This window comes from Bos indicus x Bos taurus, chromosome 4, assembly GCF_003369695.1.
Source record: "Bos indicus x Bos taurus breed Angus x Brahman F1 hybrid chromosome 4, Bos_hybrid_MaternalHap_v2.0, whole genome shotgun sequence".
In the NCBI taxonomy this organism is placed as follows: domain Eukaryota; kingdom Metazoa; phylum Chordata; class Mammalia; order Artiodactyla; family Bovidae; genus Bos; species Bos indicus x Bos taurus.
In genome coordinates, this window is record NC_040079.1 from 44,813,993 (window position 1) to 44,835,222 (window position 21,230).

Sequence of the window (21,230 nt, forward strand, 5' to 3'; positions counted from 1 at the left end):
GAGCCCGGGGAATAAGAGTGTCCCATGGGGTCCCATAAAGGAGTATTCTTAACTCAGCCTAACTGACCTCACACTTCGGAATTATGTTGAAGAACTGCTTTTTAATAGAGATCTAAAGTAAAAGATGGAATTTTAAAAATACTATTTAATTCTATAAGTCATCTAATATGGGGCACAGTAAGGCCCTCCAGCTGCCTATGCAGGCCACCTCCAGCTCTCACCAGCTGTGCAACACTGCTCAAGCCACCTAATCCGCTCTGCTTCTCAGCCTCCTCTGGGACTAATAACCACAAAGACAAAAGCAGTTAGCAGTAAGCCAGCTGAGTGACGCCAAGGGCCTCTGCATTGTCTTGGTGGATTCATCACAAACTCGCTTCTGCTGAATCCAGGCAGTTGTGGGGGCCTCATCCCATTCCACAGGGCACGGTAGCAGGATGAGTAACACTTTGGCAAATCTTTCAAAGCATACCCAGGGCCCTTCCTCGCCTCTGTACCTCTCAGGCCCCGCACCCAGTTAGAGACCATCTCTCCCAAACGTGCTGCATCAGCTCTGACTGACCAGTGTGGGAACCTGTGATAAACTGCCCAGCTTTAAATTCTGAGGACAGGCCCTGGAGCAGTGGCCCAGCACTGCAAGACATCCAGAAGCAGGCGAGCATCTCAGTGCCTGCTGTGTGGCGTGCAGGCAGAGGGGGCACTGGGGCTCCAGTGTCTGAGGCATGCGGAGGACCACCAGAGAGCAGGGCCCCTGGAAGGGGGATGGGCCCAGAGCAGGAGGCCGGGATGAGCGGGGTCAGTGACCCTCCATGACCTCTGGCCAGGAAGGGAAGGCTCTGGGAGTGTCCCAGGGACGCCTCCTCTCTCAGGGGCCTGTGGGGGCCGCAGAACCTTCAGGATCAGGAGAAACACCCAGGCTCGGCCGGTGCCCCTCACAGGAGGGTCCCTGTCATCTCACTGAGTCACTCACACTGAGATCTCTCTTTTTCCACTTGGACATTTATAACTGCAGCATTTATAACCTCTCAGGAAACACAGCATGCTTTTATTTTACTGCAGTGGAGTTCCGCCTCTGGGCTAATTAAAGGCTCCCTTGCGTGTATACTGAACTAGTTCCTATTCCAAACAAATCGAGAGCTAAGAAAGGATGGCCACACTGGGACCTCTGAGAATTCGACCTTTGGTCCACAACAGCACAGATGGGTGACTGGGCTGTCCCAGGTGAGATGAAACGTGCCATTCTCTTCTAAACAAAAGACAGACAATGCTATGAGCAGCTCAGAACCCCAGGGCTGTGAAAGCCTCGCCCGAGCTCTCCTCAGGCCAAGTTCCAGAAATAACTCCATGTAGCATGGAACTTCTCTGGACATTCCATCTCACACCTCGAGAGCAAACACCTGCCCAAACCCCCAAACCCAATACTGTCCCCCTGAATGCCAGGCGGGGAGGCACCTAAAGTAGGAAGGAGGTACCTGGCCTGCCAAGGGAAACGGATGGAAATCGCTCCCTTGGGACCCAAGTCGGGCACTGTGTAAATGTTTTCTAAAACCGAGGCAGGCTATAAATTCTCGGAAAAAAATAGTGAGAGCAGGGGGAGCGGGGTGTTCCAGCCAGAGAGGCACATGGCTCATGGAAAGGGACGTGCCAACAGCAGGGCCCATGTCTGGGACGCTGGAGCCACACGGATTCCAAGCGCTCCTGGCAGTCCTCTGGGTGAGGCCCGGAATGCGGTGATAACAGAGGCCAGGCTTCACGGTGGGGCTGTGGCAGGCGTGTCCCAGCCATGGCCACCGTGCCCCAGACAGCAGGCACAAACACCACCGACGGGACACTCCCATGGGGGCCCCTCTCCTGTCCAACAAACACCCCAGCTGGGACCATCCCATCAAGGGCACTTACCTTGGCACCTGATTCCCTCCCAGGCACTCGTTACTGTGGAAACACACCTGAGCCCCAGCCAGCCAAGGAAACAGGAGGCCCTGTGGCCCACTCAGAAGTCACCTGAGCCAGCCAGCCACGGAGCGGACCGTGAGCTTCTGCATATAAACTTTACCCCAAACCATCGCTGACCCTCCAAAGGCAGAAGCAGCTAAGACTCCTCTCACCTGCAAATAAACAGTCTTCTGCCTGGCCTTCCTTCTTGCCAGGTTAAAGCTGCTGTTCTGCTCATCACTTACCACCGGACATCCTCTCCCCTAGCAGAACCCACACACACACACACACACTCCCTGCTTACCTTGCTTCCAAACAGCCCTGTAGCTTGTTTAGCCCACAGCCGTTGGACCCCTGAAGGAAGCCTTCAACCCCAAAACATAGCATCCCGGGGTGGGGGTGTGTCTCCCCTGCCAATGACCCAGCCTTGCTCTCCAGGCAGTACAGAAGGTAGAAGATCTTGTTAGCTAAGAAAGGGACTTTGGTTCCACCAAAAAAGGCCAGTGCAATGTAAACACGTGGGTGGGGTTTCCTGCAATCAGGTTTAATGAAATTTGAACCCTGGAGGCTGAGGAGGCGGGGAAAGGGCTTCTACTGGAGAGCCACCCAGCTAGACCTGTGTTCACGCCAAGACTTCTCAGCTGACAAACTGACGGGTGGAGCCAGCACCACCTGCGCCGGTTTACAAACCAGTTTCAGCATCGCTTGTGTTCTTCAGCTACAGTCTTCACCTGTAAAGTCTTCACCTTACAGTCTCCATGTCCTGGGACTGTGTCTCTCTTTCAAGCTCCACGTGGCCAAGTTCACTGTCAGTGTTAACTGCACATGGCCCATCTTTCAGTGTTTACTTGCACACCCAGACTTCCACATTCTGCCCAGCAGCGCCTCTGCACCTCGGGCCTCTTTGCATGCAATTTAGGTGGGCTTCAGCCAACAGTTTACCCCTCTGCTTTGACTGCTTGTTGGTCAAAGCACAGCAACATCCTCTGAGCCTTAAATGAATGTAACACACGAGAGCAAACAAGCAAAGCTGTTTGGACGCCTTCATGTTTCCATAGCACAACTGGAACCCTCACAGATGTCACCACTCAATCAGCCTGAGATGGAATATAGTCAGCACATCACAGACACAGATTTCTCCAACAGACCCCCAAATGGCCACCAAGGCACAGGTTATGTCTGTGCTCAGGAGAAAACATCTGTTTTACTGTGGGACATAAAGCACTTCTTGTGCAAGAAGGTCTACTCAGTTTGGTGCTCAGTAAGGGTCCTAACCAATCCCCATTCCTATCAAGGGAACTGACAGGACTGTGCCCACTCTGCAAATAACAAATAACACTATCACTGCAATCAAGAAAGCAACTAAACTGAAAGAAAGTGAAAGCTACTCGGTCATGTCCAGCTCTTTGCAACCCCATGGAATTCTCCAGGCTAGAATACTGGTGTGGGTAGCCAGTTCCTTCTCCAGGGAATCTTCCCAACCCAGGGACCGAACCCAGGTCTCTTGCATCACATGCGGACTCTTTACCAGCTGAGCCATCAGGGAAGCCCAAGAATACTGCAGTGAGTAGCCTATCCCTTCTCTAGCAGATTTTCCCGATCCAGGAATTAAACTGGGGTCTCCTGCATTGTAGGCAGATTCTTCACCAGCTGAGCTACCAGGGAAGCACAGGAAGCAACTAACTGATCGCATAACAGTTTTCTTCAAAGAATTCACATCAAAAGAAAAAAAATTAGAAACAGAAGTCTAAAAGATCTGGTTTGAGGACTGAGACCAATGGTCCCTGCCATGTTATAGCCAAGGCCATGCCCAGAGGGGGTCCCAGTCTCCTACAGGACAGAGTCTTAAAATCAGACCTTTGCACCCCATAGCTGACAACTGCATGAAAAAACACAGAATAAGGTACCAACAAAGAGGAAAACAAATCTGTACACTGGCCAGTGGTCTCTTTTCTCCATTTCTAACACAAAGAACCTGCACGACTAGTTGTGTGTCAAAAGGAGGCTGGCCTTTCATGAGGCTCATTTTCCCACTGTGTGGGATGCAGGGTGGGTTTTCCTCATGTTGGCAGCGGCTTCACAAAGGAGCTGCGACAGCCTTCATGAATGCACAGCAACTGGCACCAGCGAGGCCTTCAGATCTTGGCAGTCATGCTGTTGCCAGCCTCTAATACTCTCGCCCAAAACACTGTCATATTCCCTCCGCCCCTACCTGTGGGTTTCAATCACATAGAGCCCATTCAGGCTGTTCCTGTCAACTTCTCCTGAAACAACGTGGTCTTGTGAGGCTCTGCTGATGTGTGGCCAAAAGGCAGTTCTGCAGCTCAGTGTTTTGACAGGCTTCAGAACTTTCCACTGTACTGAGATGGAATTTTGTGCATGAGATTACATAGCTAACACAGAAAAGACTGGATGGGTTTCCTGAATATTCCTGGGAGTAGCTGGCAAAGTGGGACAGGAGACCCTCAGAAGGTTCACTGTGATTCCAGCGTGAGACCCATAAAGGCAGAAGAAATAACCAGAAAAGGAAAACCAACTAGGACTAAAAGAAGCGGAAATTTCACAAAGTAGTAGAAAAGATGGGCAATAAAAGAACAGCCTAAGGCCAAAACGTGTACAAGAAGGTTCATTGTACAAGAAGAAAAAAGGTGGAAAAAACCCAAATGCTCACCTGCTGATGAATGGATCAGCACACTGAGGTCTAGTCACACTCTGGAACATTATTCGGCCATAAAAAAAAGGAGTGATGTACCAAAACTGAATGAACCCTCAAATCATCATGCAGCGTGAAAGACGCCTGTCGTAAAAAGCCACACACTGCAGGGTTCTTGCATGAAATGTCCAGATGAGGGGAATTCACAGAGAAGGAAGATGGGTGGTCTCCTGGGGCTGGGAGAGGGAGGGCTGGGGAGTGACTGCCAGGGGGTTTCATTTGGAGCTGACAGAAATGTTCTTTACTTAGAAAGTGGTAACAGTTGCCTGGCCAGACCCAGCCCCAGGACCGTGGAGGAGCAGCAGCCCACCATGAGGCTGGGAGAGGTACCTCTGTCCTCACCCCACAGCAAGCCGTCTTCACCTCCATCCAAATCTCCTTTCCCTCTAGAAGACCATGCTTTCCCTCCAGCTCCTCCTGAGGTGCCTGCTTGGACTCCCAGAGCTACAGGACATAAAGTCTGACCCCAGAACACCCCCTCACTGCCACAATTCACAGTTGCCAAGAGAGCATCACAGTAAATGACAGAGACCCCACCTTTTTTTAATAAAGAATAGGCACATGATAACTGTCTCTAAAGAGATAAAATAAAGAATGTCCCCAGTTGCCCCCTTTTACAAAACACCTCCCTTTTCCTTTAATTCATGGGGAACTTTTCTCTCCGGTTTGCAGCATTTTCCAAAGGTAGTGTGTGATAAAGTCACAAACATGGGATTTGAAACCTCCCCTCCCCACCCTACATTTGTTGAGTCTGAAGAGATGGGAGGAAGGGTGATAGTGAAACCACATCAGGCAAGAGGTGGAAGGAGGAGCGAGATGCGTGCGTGTGTTGCGGAGGTGGGTACCCACGAGTATGTGCATCCCGGGCCTCTCCTCCTCAGGCTTTTGGTTCTGGTTGTTAATATGAAGTTTGTAATCTTTCCTGAATTGGTGATGTCGCCAAAGCGTTGGAGCCCTAACTTGGCAGAAAGGCACCTGCACGCTCTGCAGGGAATACTGCAACCCTGCCTGCTATTGAGAAAGTTCTCCACATGGAAGGCATAGAAGGAAGTTCACCAGGTTTGGTCTGAGCTTAATCCATGCAGCCAATGTGCAAGTGTCCAGGCTGGGAGGGAGGTGGAGGAGCAAGCCGGGGGAGGCGGGGGGCACGACTGAGATGCAATTCGGTAAAAGTCAGTCTGTGAGACCTTTCAAACAAGGGAACAGGAACAAACTCTTTGCCATGCCATATTTACACACTCTCTGAGCTCACACTCGTGTAGAAGTTGTGTGACTTGGGGTCTTAGGGAGACCAGGGGGTCAGGTCCACTTTTAGTTTCATCTTTCGGAAAACCCACTGGCAGGCAGAACTCAGGTGCTGGTCCCCAAGGCAGAACGCCAGTGACGGAGTCCAGAGATGTGCACTCCAGAGCCAGGATGCAGGGCGCGGGCAGGCCGCCCAGGGAGCCACTGCTAAAGCAGGTGCAGCATCAAAGGGCAGAAGCAATGCCGACACTGGTCATAAAGGACAGGAGGAAAGTGAGAGACGGATAAACATGCCCTTGGCTGAAGCTGAGGGCATGTCCACAGCCACCTGCCTTTCATACCCCTACCCCAAGCACAGGACATGCTCACTCCCAGGGTGGGTTCCACAGCTCGAGGGATGTGGGCAGGGTGGGAGCTAAGGACCCCAGTGAAATCAAGCCAACTCTCAGTGCTTCTGTTCACTAGCTGTCCTGGGATAATGCTACTTAAGGCCTCCAGCCGTCCATGGCAGGCTGTGTGTGTGTTAGTCATTCAGTCATGTCCAAGTCCTTGCAACCCCATGAACTGTAGCTCACTAGGCTCCTCTGCCCATGAAATTCTCCAGGCAAGAATACTGGAGTGAGTGGGTTGCCATTCCCTTCTCCACCCTCTCAGGTAGGAAGGCTAGGGGTCCCCAAGAGGAGGAAATAAACTGCAAGTAGGTCACGGCTTGCAGCTGCAACCTTTCACTGGGAGGCTGACATGGGCTAATTCATGCAAACTCGTCCAGATGACATGAATTTCAAGTCAGTTTCTCTGACACCACTGAGATGGCAGTTCAGGGCCAGTTATGACTCATTAACAGGCTCCAACATCACACTCGCTCTTCTGACAGGATCCAATCCACTTCAAAAAGTTAACACCCAAAGGACTTTATGGTTCCCAGCACAAAAGGTGAGACTCTTGTATTTCAGATTGAAAGTGAAAGTGAAGTCGTGTCAGACTCTTTGCGACCCCAAGGACTGTAGCCTACCAAGGCTCCTCCGTCCATGGGATTTTCCAGGCAAGAGTACTGGAGTGGGTTGCCATTTCCTTCTCCAGGGGATCTTCCCAACCCAGGGATTGAACCTGGGTATCCCTCATTGTAAGCAAACACTTTACCATATTTCAGATTAGATGAAGCTATTGCTCTCCATCCCAATCACTGCCCGAAATCCCTTATCAAAACAGGATTAACTCCAGGTCACGGGTTCACACCTGGAAGGGGACCTACAAGGCCAGGGAGCTGGAGGTTTAAAATCAAGAGAGGACAGGAGGGCGCTTCCTGAGATCTGAGCAAGGTGCCATCGGCATTTGACAGCTGGGCTGTATTAAAGCAGTTACTCTGCTCTGAACCATCAAAGCAAACAATGTGAAGCAAAGTTTTGCAGGATGCAGGATCTAAAGCAATTCTTCTCAGTCTGGGTACAGAGAGTGGAAGCATTCAGTGAGTGGCTACGCTGGCCAGACACTGATGATGCAGCCACTACATTCTGGAAGCTCAGCCAGCAGCATTCCCATTCTGCCAGGGAGGAGCTTGGCCTTGGACAGAGAGCAGAACCAGGACCTAAGGTCTGATCTGCCGGATTCCAGTGGACCCTCTTTTGGATAAGTCACCAAGGTATGCTTTGCTTTTCCAAATCTCAACACCTGACAACAATTTCTGGGGAGAAATACTTTCAAATACATTTTCAAAGTATGCATGCATGCTAAGTCACTTCATTCGTGTCTGACTCTTTCTGACTCTATGGACTGTAGCCCACCAGTCTCCTCTTTCCATGGAATTCTCCAGGCAAGAATATTGGAGTGGGTTGCCATGTCCTCCTCCAGGGGATCTTCCCGACCCAAGGTTCGAATTCACATCTCTTGTGTCTCCTGCATTGGCAGGTGGGTTCTTTACCACTAGCACCACCAAATGGCAACATCTAAATATCACAGCTTGATCCAGAACTTGTAACTGCACACACCTGTGGCCAGTTCTTCCAGACCCAACTTGTCCTCACCAGCAGCCCGACTGCCGGTGGCTCAGTAGAGCGTCCTGCATGGGACAGTAACAGGACTGGGTCTTATTGTAAAAGTGATAAGAAATCAGAGGCCCCCTTTCTGCAGCACCCCCATGGAGCTCTGGGGCAACTGTGGTTGCCTGGAGGCCAAGTCTGATTGGCCAATGTTTATTGGGCAGTGACCTGAAGTATCAGAGCCCTAACCTGGGGGACAGCGGCCCCTGTCTATGCAACCCTGGATCCACGAGCTTTCCCTGTGGCCAGAAACGCACTCGTTGGTTAAAGCCAGGAATAGAGGAGAGGAGGGGCACAGCAAGGCTTCATGCCCAACCATGGGCTGTGCTGCAGGCCTCACTCTGGTCCAGGGACCAGCGGGTCTTCAGCTGGAAGGATGAGGTTTGCACCAAATAGCAGGGGGGTCAAACAGGCCCAGACTTGTGTCCCACTTCCACAGTCTCCATCCTGCATGATCTCAAACACACGGCAACTCACTCAGCTTCACCTGTGACCACCAACAGTGCACAGCCCCAGAAGGCTACCAGAACCCCTCACCAAAGTCCAGCTCTTGATTTCTCTTGGGTACTGCCCCCTTTATCTCTAAAATGGGTCACAGGATCTTATGTGGATCAAATAAAATAGCACGTGAGAGGCTCCGGTAGGCTGCCCCACTGTCCACCCCCACCCTCCATTTCTCTCCTTGAGACAGTGAGAGTCCTGTGAAATACTGATGAGGCAGTGGGAGCCCCAGATCCCCTCCAGGCCACAGAGCTGGGAGCAGAGAACTGAGTCTCCATGATGAAGACAGGACATTTGGAATCAAGTGTCCACACATGAACAAGTTCATGGCTGGTGGAAGAGACACACTTTGCTCCGACATAACACGGGGTCAAGGTCCTTGACTGAAGGTCACTGCAGATGGTCCACTCCAGGACAGCAGAGATAAACACAGTTTAGGTCAGTATGTGTGTGTGTGTGTGTGTGTGTTTTAACCAGTAGAAACTAGAAATGGAAGTGCACATAGAAAGGAGGGCCAAAAGACATCATTTTCTAGCCAAAACTATACGCTGCCAAACCTTCCTTAACCCCGGAGAGTTTTGCCCTGATGGAAGCGTGGCTGAGACTGCTTCCTGCCAGCCAACGCCCCCCACCTTCACAGGAGTCGGGGGGCCAGTGGTGCCCTCCTCCAGGAACCCAAGCCAGGAACTGAGGCTCCAAGTGAGAGCTAAGGGCACTGGGAATGAGGAATGAGTTCACCAATGCAGGTCAACCCCACAGAGGAGCCTGGAGAGTTGGGAGATGGAGGGAACCTCAGGAAGGGTAATGATTCCACGTGAGGGGAACTGCATGCTTTGTGGAAGGTGGCTGTGCAAGAGTCTGCAGGGCCTTGGCAGCAGGGGCCATCCACGCAGCACCTACAACAGTGAGAACTCAGAAGCCCCTGTGAGCTCCACTGGGAGCAAGTGTAACTGACGAGGGGTCAGATAGGGGTAGGAAATTAAGAGGTACACACTATTACGTATAAAATAAATGTGCCATGAGGATATATTATACAGCATAGGGAAAATGGCCAATATTCTATCATAACTATAAATGGAGTATAATCTTTAAATATTGTGAATCATGATGTTGTATATCTGTAACTTGTATAATATTGTAAATCAGCTATACCTCAACTTTGAAAAAAAAAAAAAAAGTAGATTTGCAAGGTCTAAAAGAAACATCAAAAGCAACTGGGACCCTCAGATGGAACGCAGTGTGGTGAATGAACTGGGCATGGGAATGACGCTTCAAGGTGTGGACAGAGGCTTGACACACAGCACTTAGAAACCATGCCTGAAGTACAGGAGTGATGAGGGCTTCACCTCTAGACAGCAGGATGCTCTGCATCACAGAAATACTGACATGGCCCCAGACTCTCCAAGTGGACAGGCTGAGGAGCCTCGTGCCCGCCCTGACACCGAGTAGACCACAGACATCCCCGGCCGGTTCCTGCAATCCCAGCGATGCACAAAGATGGGCACACATGGAGTTACCACCACAACACTTGCTTTTGGCTATTTAATGTCTGGACAGAACTAATTGGACAAAATTGTTTTCACTGTCTCTCCCAAATCAGGTCTGTTCACAGTTTGGTGCTTGAAAAAGATGAAAGGCCAGTGTTCTCAAGCGCCTGGAAGAAGTCTCATCCCTCCTCTTTGAAACTGACCTCCAGAGGCTTCTTTCTATAAACCTGGCAGGTGCCACCCTTCATTCCTTTTCTCTTTCATGATACTTGTGACTCAAACTGCAGATCCCGTGGCCAACAGAGAATATGTTTCGGAGAGACAGACTCACACAACAGAGACTAAATGACGCAGCCATACAACCTGGACACCAGTGTAATGAGCAAACAGAAACAGAACCCACATACCTATTGCTCATGGGGCTCCCCAGTAGTAGGAAGGCTGCCAGTGCTCAAATACCAGGCATTCCCCTTCCGCAATCGGGAGGGCAAGGGAGAGACAGACATATAGCTTCAGGTGAGGAAGCTTCTAGATGACAAGTTCACTAACTGACCATCTCAACACAATTCACCAAGCCTGATTCTCACAAGTGCCATCAGACTCACAGTGGTGTGGACTCTTAACAGCCTCCAAGCAGGCTGCAAGGAGATTTTCTATCTAAAGGTGAACAGGCTGCTTGTTCTGGGTTCTACTCTCCAGGAACTGATAGCAAGGTAATAAGACTCACCTTCACCGTCTGCACTCAGGTTCTCGTAGGAGTCCCAGCGGATTAGCGGGTCTGCTGTGTTGAAGTCCACAATCACTCTGTGGTCATTCTGCAAATGTTCACATCCTGCAGGGTGGCGGAAGGGACAGGGGTGGACAAAGGGTGTTAGTCCCAGTCAAGCTGGCACCTGCCAGCAATGTGCAGAGAGGAGCCTCTGGATCTGAGTGCCAGCCCAGAGTCCAGACCCACACCCTCTCCCACAAGCCTGCCAGTAATCTGAGCTGGAACTGAACAACAGTGCAAACCACTTGGCAGGAAGGAAAGGTGAACACTGGTCCTCTGTCTTCCAGGTGGGAGGCTCTGTGCTCTGGATGATTTCTGCACAAGGGGATCACCTGGATGGCTCTGCAGCTCAAGGACCCAGCAGAACCCTGAGGAGCAGCCTCAGGGCTGGTGGACGGGAGGGGTGGGTTTGGGCTCTTGCTCTCTGAGGCTTCCAGGAAGATTTTTACCCCACAGCCTTGCATTTAACTATTCATGCCTCAATCTATGGCACTGGACACAGAAATAGGGTACTTCTTTTCCACAGCTATTAAAAACTGAATTAAAACTTTCACAAATATGAATCTCAGTGATGGAAATGAGCCATTTGTCTTCACAGTAAAGAGACTGCTTTCTCTTTCAATGTATTGTTAGAAGAAAGGAGTCTATTTTGCACACAAATAGTTGCAGTCTTTCTACTATATTTCTAGTCCTTTTTAAAAAATATGTGGTTGCTTTTTGAGGGGAGAAGTAAACAGGGCATCAAATCATCGTCCCAATCCTGAAGTTCTGGGCTCTTCTTTGGGCAAGCCACACCATCTCTGGGGTCTTTTTGACCTAGCTGGGCCTCACTGTCTCTAGGCTAACACCTTCCCACTGTCTAATATTCTATTTTTAATGTATTATAAATCTTTCCAATTATGTGCAAAGGTGGGAGGTTCTACAGAGACTCCAGCATACACATCACCCAACCAGGTGCGCATCTTGCTGCCCTCTCCACCCTCCTGCCAGCACTCTGTGTCTACGCACCTTGAATCTTCTCAGGAGTGGCTGAGAAGACTAACTCAATCTTCCCATTATCAGGAAAACGGTCATCTAAAAAAGAAATCCTATTTCAACAAATTTGGAGACAAATGAATTTTGTCCTTATATTCCTACCAGGGCAATACCACTCCCAAATCTCCAACAGCACACCAATGACAGAGAAAAATGTTAGCATTTTTACTGCTTCTCTAGAATTTTTTTCTTTGTTGGAACAATCATCAGTCTTTTGTGAGACTGGTAATACTTTTGTCAATAGGCTGGTTTATAGTGTAGGCGGGGGCATAGTGGAGAACAATGAAAGGAACACATGAGGCTTGCGGGGGCCACGCACTAAGGGCCTATTCTCCCTACACTCAGTCTGGACCCGGGGAGGGACCTCACCTTTGCTCGCGTTGTCCAAATCCTCCTTCGCAAACACAAGTCTGTAGCCCTGAACAGCCCCGGTGTGAAACTGCAGGCGGAAAATGACATCACGGGTGGCCGAGCGGTACTTCTTGTGGTAGCACTTCACCTGGGATGAAAAGGGGTGTGTTTTCCAGGGAGCCCCACCTGCGAGGAAGGCTCCTGTGGGAGTGCACAGGAAGACGTCTGAAGAATGAAACTGCGCAGCCTCTTTTTCCTAATTTCATCTAGACACTCCACATTTACCTTAAAGCCTTCCTGCTCTCGTGAAAGGAGCAGGCAGTCATTACTTCCTGTACTCGGCTCAATACTTATGTTGTGTGCTATAACAGAGAGAGAGAGAGAGATGGCAAGAAGGGAGAAGGAAGGGAAAGGGAAAAGGCCTTGGAATGTAAATTCCACAGCTGGGCTGTCAAGACGTCCTGAATGACAGTTTGAGACCAGTCTCCAGAATCATCAGGGATGTGACTTGGATTCAGGCTATGGCTCCGAGGCCCTAGGTCTCTGGGAGCAGCTCAGGCCTCTGGGGTGACGGTGCCAATAAGCAGGGTAAAAGCACCCCTTCCGGGCACTTGGCAGGGAAGGGTGGGTGGAGGAGGGGCCCTGGCACCATTTCTCACCTTTCCATGGGGGCCCCCCTGCCTGAGGTGTCTGGGGGTAGGGCTGCCCATGAGGAGGGCAGGAAGGCCACGGCAGAGTGGTGTATTGCAGGAGAGAGGGCCCTTCCTCCCTCCTAAGTAGGGCAGGGGCTCCTTTCCAGGGTCCCCAGGGGTTCAAGCCCAGAAGCAGGCTGGATTCTGCCCTCAGACACTCAGAGTGGAGGAGGCCACGCCCTGCACTGCGCATGCCCAGGAGGAAGGGAGGCTAGAGGTGCAGGGATCTCACAGGCAGCCATGCTCACAAAAGACTCAGGGCAGAAAAAGATGGGCTTCAGATATCTTGTGCCAGGTCAATGAGAAGCAGTCCCAGCAAGCATGGTCCAGACCAGTGATTCGGGAGATGCTGTAGGTGACTGTTCTGTGTGTATGTTCGGTCACTCACTCATGTCTAACTTTGCAACCCCATGGAATGCAGCACGCCAGGCTTCTCTCTCCTTCACTATCTCCTGGAGTTTGCTCAAACTCATGTCCATTGAATCAATGATGGCATCCAATCATCTCATCCTCTGTCCTCCCCTTCTCCTCTTGCCTTCAATCTTTTCCAGCATCACAGTCTTTTCCAGTGAGTGGGCTCTTTGCATCAGGTGGCCAAAGTATTGGAGCTTCAGCTTCAGCATCAGTCCTTCCAATGAATATTCAGGGTTGATTTCCTTTAGGATTGTCTGGTTTGACCTCCTTGCTATCTAAGGGACTCTCAAGAGTCTTCTCCAGCACTACAGTTCACAGGCATCAATTCTTCGGCGCTCAGCCTTCTTTATGGTTCAACTTTCATATCCACACATCACTACTAGAAAAACCATAGCTTTGACTATCCAAACTTTTGTTGGCAACTTTTGTTGTCTCTGGTTTTTAATATGCTGTCTAGGTTTGCCACTGCTTTTCTTCCAAGGAGCAAGTGTCTTTTAATTTCACGGCTGCGGTCACCATCCACAGTGATTTTGAAGTCCAAGAAAATAAAGGCTGTCACTGTTTCCACTGTTTCCCCATCTATTTGCCATGAAGTGATGGGACCAGGCCTTCAGTAACCAGAGAACCATCACTCGAGAGAAAAAATAAAGACCCAAGGAGCTTCGGCCCCTTAGGGCAAACCCCAAAGGTGTTTACCTCTGTGCTATCTACAAGGAAACAGTCTGATAAATAAATGAAGAAATGTACACAAACCGTCAGAGGAGCGATTCATGTTGACAAACACAAGCCCCGCAGTCACTATGCAGGAGGCGCCAGGCGGCCTGTGCACACGCCTGGTGGGAATCCAGATTCAGGCCTGGCCTCCAGGCCCCTGTCCAGGGCTGGCATATGGAACCAGCCCACAAGAACTCTTCAGAAATGTGACAGCTTCCATTTACTCTCCAACAGCAAATGGATCTCCGGTTGCCAAGTCCTCTCTCATTTCATCTGGGGTCTCTGGCTCCTCTGCAGAGTCCAACCAAAGGCTGTGCCCCCAGCCCTCCTTCCCGAGATGCTGCTTGAGTTCTCACCCCTCCGAGGCCCCTGCACAGCACTGCTGTGCTCACACCGACTGCTGAGCAGAAGGCCCCATCCCACACATGCTGCAGCAAGACCCCCACGGAGAGGACATGCCCCCATGCACCTATCTCTGCTGGATGATGGACCCACCCTCTCTGTTTGCCTTTCTCCACTGCTACCCTGGAAGTGAGAGGGAAAGGGGAAGAAGACTTGGAGAAAAGGCAAGAGAGTTTCAGGCACATGCCAGTCTGACTCTGAAGTCTTTATCAATACTGAGGGGAACCAAGGCTGTAAAATAACAACAAGGCCTCCCTCCAGAAGCTGACAGCCCCTGACGGAGGTGGCCCCAGGCCAATCCACAGGGTCATGCCTCATAGTAGCTCCCCTCCCCGTTTGGCACCAGGTTCTGTGGGCAGGTAGAGCCCCTGGTGGACACAGGGCAGTACAGGTGCTGGGTAAAGAAGCATAGACAGCCTAAGGGCAGGGGAGGATGCCCCTCACGCACAGCTCCCTTTGGGGGAACCTTTCTCCTGCTCTGAGTTAAAGGGTTCATCCTTCAGCCAGCTCCTGATGTACACAGCTCATCCCTACCAGAAGCCCCTAGGCCCGCCCCAACCTTTCCCAGAACCCAAGGTGCTCCATGGTCTCCCCTCCTCTGGTGTCACCATCGCTCATCACAGCAGCTATACACACACACACAGAGGGTGACTCATCAGACACGAATCCCAGCCCACTCCAGGCACCAGGAGGGGGGAGGCAGAGGTCACCACGTGCCCTGGAGCAGGGGAGGAACAGCAGATGGGTTCACCCTCCCCTCCCCGCCCCCTGGCTGCCCGCTGTCAATCGTCCTGGTGCACAGACACCTTCCCAGGCCCTGCATGACTCTAGTGTCTAAAGACTAGTTTTTCACAGGACAAGGGTTCAGGGTGGAAGGAAGAACAAAGTATCCCACTGCCACAGAGCATCCGCCTTCTGCACACACGTGCCCTGCCTGAGGGGCTTCCAGGGACTCCTGACAAGTGGCACTGGCAGGGACCTGAGCCCTCCCCGCAGTCCTGCCCGCTGTTTCACCATATTCTCTTCCCACTGCTCATGGCTGCACTCGCCACCCGCTCCAGTCCTCCTGGCCACCTCAGGAATGAGCCCAGCTATCTCCTGAAGGCGCAGAAAGCCACAGGCATCTCCCTCGCATGGGGACCTACAGCTCCGACCAGAGAGGAGATGGACCCACCTCCACCCAGTGGAGCCCCACCCCCGGCACCTCCCACAGAGTCAGTAATGATTCATCATCCGAGCCAATAAATGTTAGTAGTATCTGTGACAAGAGACCAGAATCATGCTCTTAACACTCCATGGAAAGAATCAGCAGCATTTTGCTTGACAGAAGTGCCCCAAATGCTTCTTTTAAGGTACAAAGAATCGGTAGCATTTTATAAAGATTAGAGTGATGAAGGTTGTAATACCCTCTTCATCCCTTCAGCGTTAGCAGTTTCATTTACCTATGTCTCCCCAGCGAGTTTCTAAGAACACATCAATCCCCTGCCTTCAGATTTTAGAATATCTGCACTTGAAATAATTTCTCTCCACTTTGCTGGTGGGCCTGCTGGCTGTTTACACAGGCATCAAGGAGCCACAACCACACACCCTCAAAGGTTTAGCAAGGCTACTGGCTGCCTTCCTAAGTCACAGCACCTACATCATCCAGGGCCAACACTAACCATGATTTCACTTGGAGGTGAAAATGATTTCAGAGGGTGGCAAGACTGTAACTTACTCCCTAAACCATTGGGAGGACAGCAGTAAAGCTGTGAATAAAAAATACAAGTAGATCTACTGAGGGCTTCCCTGGTGGCTCAGCAGTAAAGAATCTGCCTACAATGGAGGAGACACGGGTTCAATCCCTGGGTGAGGGAGATCCTCTGAAGGAGGGCACATCAATACACTCCAGTATTCTTGCCTGGAGAATCCCAGGGACAGAGGATCCATAGCGGGGGCTACAATCCATAGGGTCACAAAGAGTCAGGCAACTGAAACTGAGCACTCATACACAGATCCACTGGGCTGATACAGAACGGACTGGGCCCGACCCAGGTCTAGGAGACTCACGGCAGAGGGAGAAGGATGCATGCACAGCAAGTCACAGGGCGATATAGCACAATAGACAGCCCATAACGACGTCCAACAGGAGCAGATCCAGAGGGGCTGAGGATGCATTCATCTTCCCTCTTCTTACTTAAGTGCCCTTAACAAGAAACAATAAACTAACGTGTTGTTTGTTTGTGACAGCTCCTTGAGAAGGGTCCCCTCTGTTTAGAAGTCAGGTTGCTGGAGCCAGGCAACGGAGCCCCACAACCACGAGGCCGAAATGTAAGTGGCCATGGGGTTGCACAAGCAGGGGCAGCAAGACGAGGCATGTGGATGGGAAAGTGTTTACAAGCCCACTGGGGCCCTGGACCAAGGCCAGTTCTTGACGGGGCTGCGGCCCACGCGAATTCCTTAGCGAGGTTACATAACGACACGGCTGTGCTCGCAAACGCTCTGCCCTCCCACTTAATAGAAGTGTGTTTACTGAATACCTGAGGCTCTGCCCTTTAGGAGACGGTGTCCAAACCTCAGTACAAGCACGTCCCAAAGATGGGCAGGTCAGGTGTGCAATGGGGAGGGTGTGTAGGAACAGGCCGGCCATGTTTAGGTGAAGCCAGACGATGGGTAGGTGTCACCCTGGCTTCAGCAGTAATGGCCCCCTCAACAGCCCGCAAGTCAAAGGAATGACAGATGGAGTCCACTCCACTTTCCCCCACAGTGTTCCCAACCCAAAGAGATCACAAGGCCTTACTTCTTATAAACTTGACCCCTATAACCTTTGCTGCTGCTGCTAAGTCGCTTCAGTCGTGTCTGACTCTGTGTGACCCCATAGACGGCAGCCCACCAGGCTCCCCCGTCCCTGGGATTCTCCAGGCAAGAACACTGGAGTGGGTTGCCATTTCCTTCTCCAATGCATGAAAGTGAAAAGTGAAAGTGAAGTCGCTCAGTTGTGTCCGACTCTTCGAAACCCCATGGACTGCAGCCTACCAGGCTCCTCCGTCCATGGGACTTTCCGGGCAAGAGTACTGGAGTGGGTTGCCATTGCCTTCTCTGATAACCTTTGCTGCCTGTCTCAACAGAGAATCAATCCCTCATGAGGAAAGAGGCAGGTTTATCTGCGCACAGGGCTGACATTTAGCAAAATCAAAGGGAAAAAAAAGCAAAAGACAGCATGCTGTCTCAAAGGATGGTGACCATGGAGTCACCTTGGGACACCTTCCCTGGGAGCTCCCCTTCCACCTTCCGGAGCAGAGGCAGGCTCTGCAGACACCAGACAGCCCGGCCGAACCCTCTGCGGCTGTGAGTGGGAAACCCATAAAAGCATTCTCTACAATGCAGGATTTGGTCCAACTCATGACGGTTGCCAAATTCTTGACGAGAAATGAAAATGCCTACATACTTGAACTTTAACACAGAAAGGCCCTGACATACTCTCCATGTCCTCCTTTCTCCACTGAAGGCAGGCTCGTGAATGTTCAGCGGTACACATCAAGTGGTAACTGACTACAATTGAAGGACAGGACAAACTGAAACGAGCAGGTCTCCCACAGTTAGGCTGAGACTGTGTACTTCTCCTGCCTCAGAGACTTGGGAAACCAGAGCCGATCTGCACAGTAGGAGGGGAGACGGCTCTCCGCTCCCCAGATGCTCAGCCAACACCATGGAATGTTCTGCCACCGTCTACTTCCGTGTGCTGAGCGCTGAGGTCATTTTCAGGTTGAACCAACAGTCCTGGGATTTGGAGGAGCAGCGTGTACAGATCACACAATGCAGTGTGTCCCCCCGAGATTATGTTCTGAGTGTGGGGATACCTGGGGCTGATCCTCCAGGCTGGCCGGTGCTGTCAGCACCCCTTGAGAGTCTCTCCTCCTCAGACACATGGTAATCACCTCTCCCACCTGTGAGCCTTCAACTCCTGCCTCTATGCACACGTGAACACACCAAATTCTCCTGGCACGAGAGTGATCACCAGCGTATCTCACTCAACGTTCACAACCACCATGTTACCTGGTTCAGGACATACGCTATGGGGAATGAATGAGGGGATGAGTGAACACTGGTAACAAGTCAAAGCCAAGGGTGCTGGATAACCCATGATACCTGACTCCACTATTAACCTTATTCAGTTCAGTTCAGTTCAATTCAGTCACTCAGTCATGTCTGACTCTTTGAGATCCATAGCCTGCAGCACGCCAGGCCTCCCTGTCCATCACCAACTCCTGGCGCTTGCTCAAACTCACATCCATCAAGTCAGTGATGCCATCCAACCATCTCATCCTCTGTCCTCCCCTTCTCCTCCTGCCCTCAATCTTTCCCAGCATCAGGGTTTTTTCAAATGAGTCAATTCTTTGCATCAGGTGGCCAAAGCATTGGAATTTCATCTTCAGCATCAGTCCTTCCAATGAATATTCAGGACTGACAGGTTGGATCTCCTTGCAGTCCAAGGGACTCTCAAGAGTCTTCTCCAACACCACAGTTCAAAAGCATCAATTCTTCGGCATTCAGCTTTCTTTATAGTCCAACTCTCACATCCATACATGACCACTGGAAAAACCATAGCTCTGGCTAGACAGATCTTTGACTAGACAGTTTATTCTAGAATGGGTTTACTCAATGAACACAGATATTATGGGCTGAACTCTGTGACCCCAAGATTCACCTGTTGAAGTCTTAAAGGTGGTGAGGGTAGTCAGGTTATACAGGTGAGCCCTAGTCCAATCTGACTGGGGTCCTTTTAAGAAGAGACCAGGACCTAGACACATGTAGAGAGGGAAGATGACGTGAGGGCCTGGGGAGAAGAGAGTCATCCGCACGCCAAGGATAGAGACCTCCGGAGATATCAGCGCTGCTGACACCTTGATCTCTGCCTTTCAGCCTCCAGCACTGTGAGGGAATCATGTCTGATGTTTGAGCCCCCAGTCTGTGAGACTTTGTCATTACAGCCCTAGGAAACTAATATAAGAGGCTAGAGCCACTGCGAGGCTTCATAGAGATCAACAACTAAACTAAACCTCCTGGGTAATCATTTCTACAAATGAAGCAAGGAAAAATTACCCCGTGGGATGGAAAATTACCCACTTCCAGCTGTAACCCGTATCACCCTTCCCCCGTCTGATAACGCTGCAAAAAAATAAGTGCAGAGTGTACAAAAATGAACTGTAAACACAGGAAGTATAAATCAAATAATAATTCAATCTAAAAATACTCCATGTTAAGAATGGACAGAGGTGCAGGAAGGGGCTGGTTTTATCAAGTTATGCATTTCCTGTGATGAGATCTGGGAGATCCTATTTGCCCCCATTGCCAATGGAAACAAAAATTCATGGAAAGGGTGCCTTCAGGGCAGGAAACATTCCCCTCAAGAGGCCCCCAGGCAACAGAACACCTGAATGCCAGACCTCTCAGCTTCCTACAGCATCACTCACGGCTCGTCCAGCCAGGCTGTGCCCTCACACAAGCAGCAGCCTTCAGGGCATGCTAGAGTGTGAACTTGCCCAAGGACTCCCACCTTTGGGGCGGGCTCTAGGCAATAAGGTGGAGACAACGGCACTCTGGGCTCACAGCCAGGGTGAGCTGCCACCCCTGAGAAGCACAGTGACTGGCTCCAGAGAGGCTGGAACAAGTCAACCACCCACCTCAAGGGCTCGGCATCCATCTATGAGAGATCATCAAATGTGGCCTAAGGGAGGCACAGCCATGTGTCCAATGTGGATGACATGAGTGGGCGGCATCTGCAAGACCGCAGAAAAGGGCCGTGGGGCCGTGTGCAGAACAAGACCGATAATCCAGCATCTCTGGGGCTAAGCAATTGAGGAGCAGTAAACCAAGGGGCTCCTAGGCCACCTACAGGAGCCTGGACCCTCTCTTCCCACTGTGGGCCCAGGCACTGGAGCACTGTGCTTGGATGGGGTCACTTGGATGGGGTCATGCTGTGAGGCGCAGGGCTCAGGGACACAAGCAGTCCTGGGATTTAGGACATACTGGGGTGAAGGAGCTGCATGATTGATGAGATGTGGGGCAAGGAGACGCTGAGAGGAAGCTCCCATTTGGGGTCTGGGGAACAGGGGGGGATGGTCCTAGGAAGCACAGAATGGATTCCAGGGGGGCTGGACCCAAGACAGAAGCAAGTAAGAGGCAGCCTGGACCCCTCAGAGCAGTTGCTCCTGCCAGAAGGAGCAGCACTTGTGAAAGGGGAGCCGCCCAGAGGACAGTAGACCTGCCAGGAGCCGAGGACCACCCAGAGAGGAGGGGCTGCAGGCGGAGCTGAGGGAAGAGGAGGCCCCATGAAGAGCAAGCAGCTACATGATGCGAACACCAGGGAGATGGCCACTGGGGGGTTGGGGCAGAAGGAGAGCAGACGGCAGGGGCCGCTGAGCGTGACCTGCCCTTTCCTAAAACCCAGACTAGAAAGTGGGCAGCAGAGGCAGGGTGCTCACAGGAATGAGGTGTCTGACCCAGTGGAGAGGCACCAGGGCTTCCTCCCCAGCTCCTCTGAGCAGGGTGCAGCCCACGTGCTCTGAGGACCATGCCAGGCTTCTTGCCATTCCTCCCACTCGGGCCTGTGCTGCACCCACCTCTGTTCTCCTGCAACTGGGGGGGAGGTCCCCCTCCCCTTGAAGACCCTGCATGCAGGCCATGAGCTGCCAGCACTGTAAGAGGAAGGCTCCAGTCTGACGGCTCTAAACTGACCGTGCCTGCCACACCGGTGGCCACCCGACATCCCCACCCAGGCCTTGCTTGGGCCCAGAGGTCTCAGGCAGGTGCTCGCCAAACCCTCGCTGGCCCAACACCTTCACCTACAGCTGGTGCTTCAGAAGGCCCCACTGGGCACTGAGCAGACTCATCAGTGTGCACTGGAAATGAAACTTCTTGAGAAGGGCCTAATAATCACACTTTCGGACTTCTTGCAAAGAG

At 51.5% G+C, this 21,230-nt stretch overlaps 1 protein-coding gene across 8 annotated transcripts in view; it reads right to left on the bottom strand.

The window, feature by feature from the left end:
• Window positions 1-21,230, bottom strand: part of TNS3 (tensin 3) — a 222,654-nt gene that overhangs the window by 74,565 nt on the left and 126,859 nt on the right. For all 8 annotated transcript variants that reach the window (XM_027539303.1, XM_027539304.1, XM_027539302.1 and 5 more), the window contains 3 exons: window positions 12,085-12,214; window positions 11,689-11,754; window positions 10,639-10,743 (listed from right to left, as the gene is read on the bottom strand). In XM_027539303.1, coding sequence (XP_027395104.1) covers window positions 10,639-10,743; window positions 11,689-11,754; window positions 12,085-12,214 — 301 coding nt within the window. The remainder of the gene's footprint in view (window positions 1-10,638; window positions 10,744-11,688; window positions 11,755-12,084; window positions 12,215-21,230) is intronic.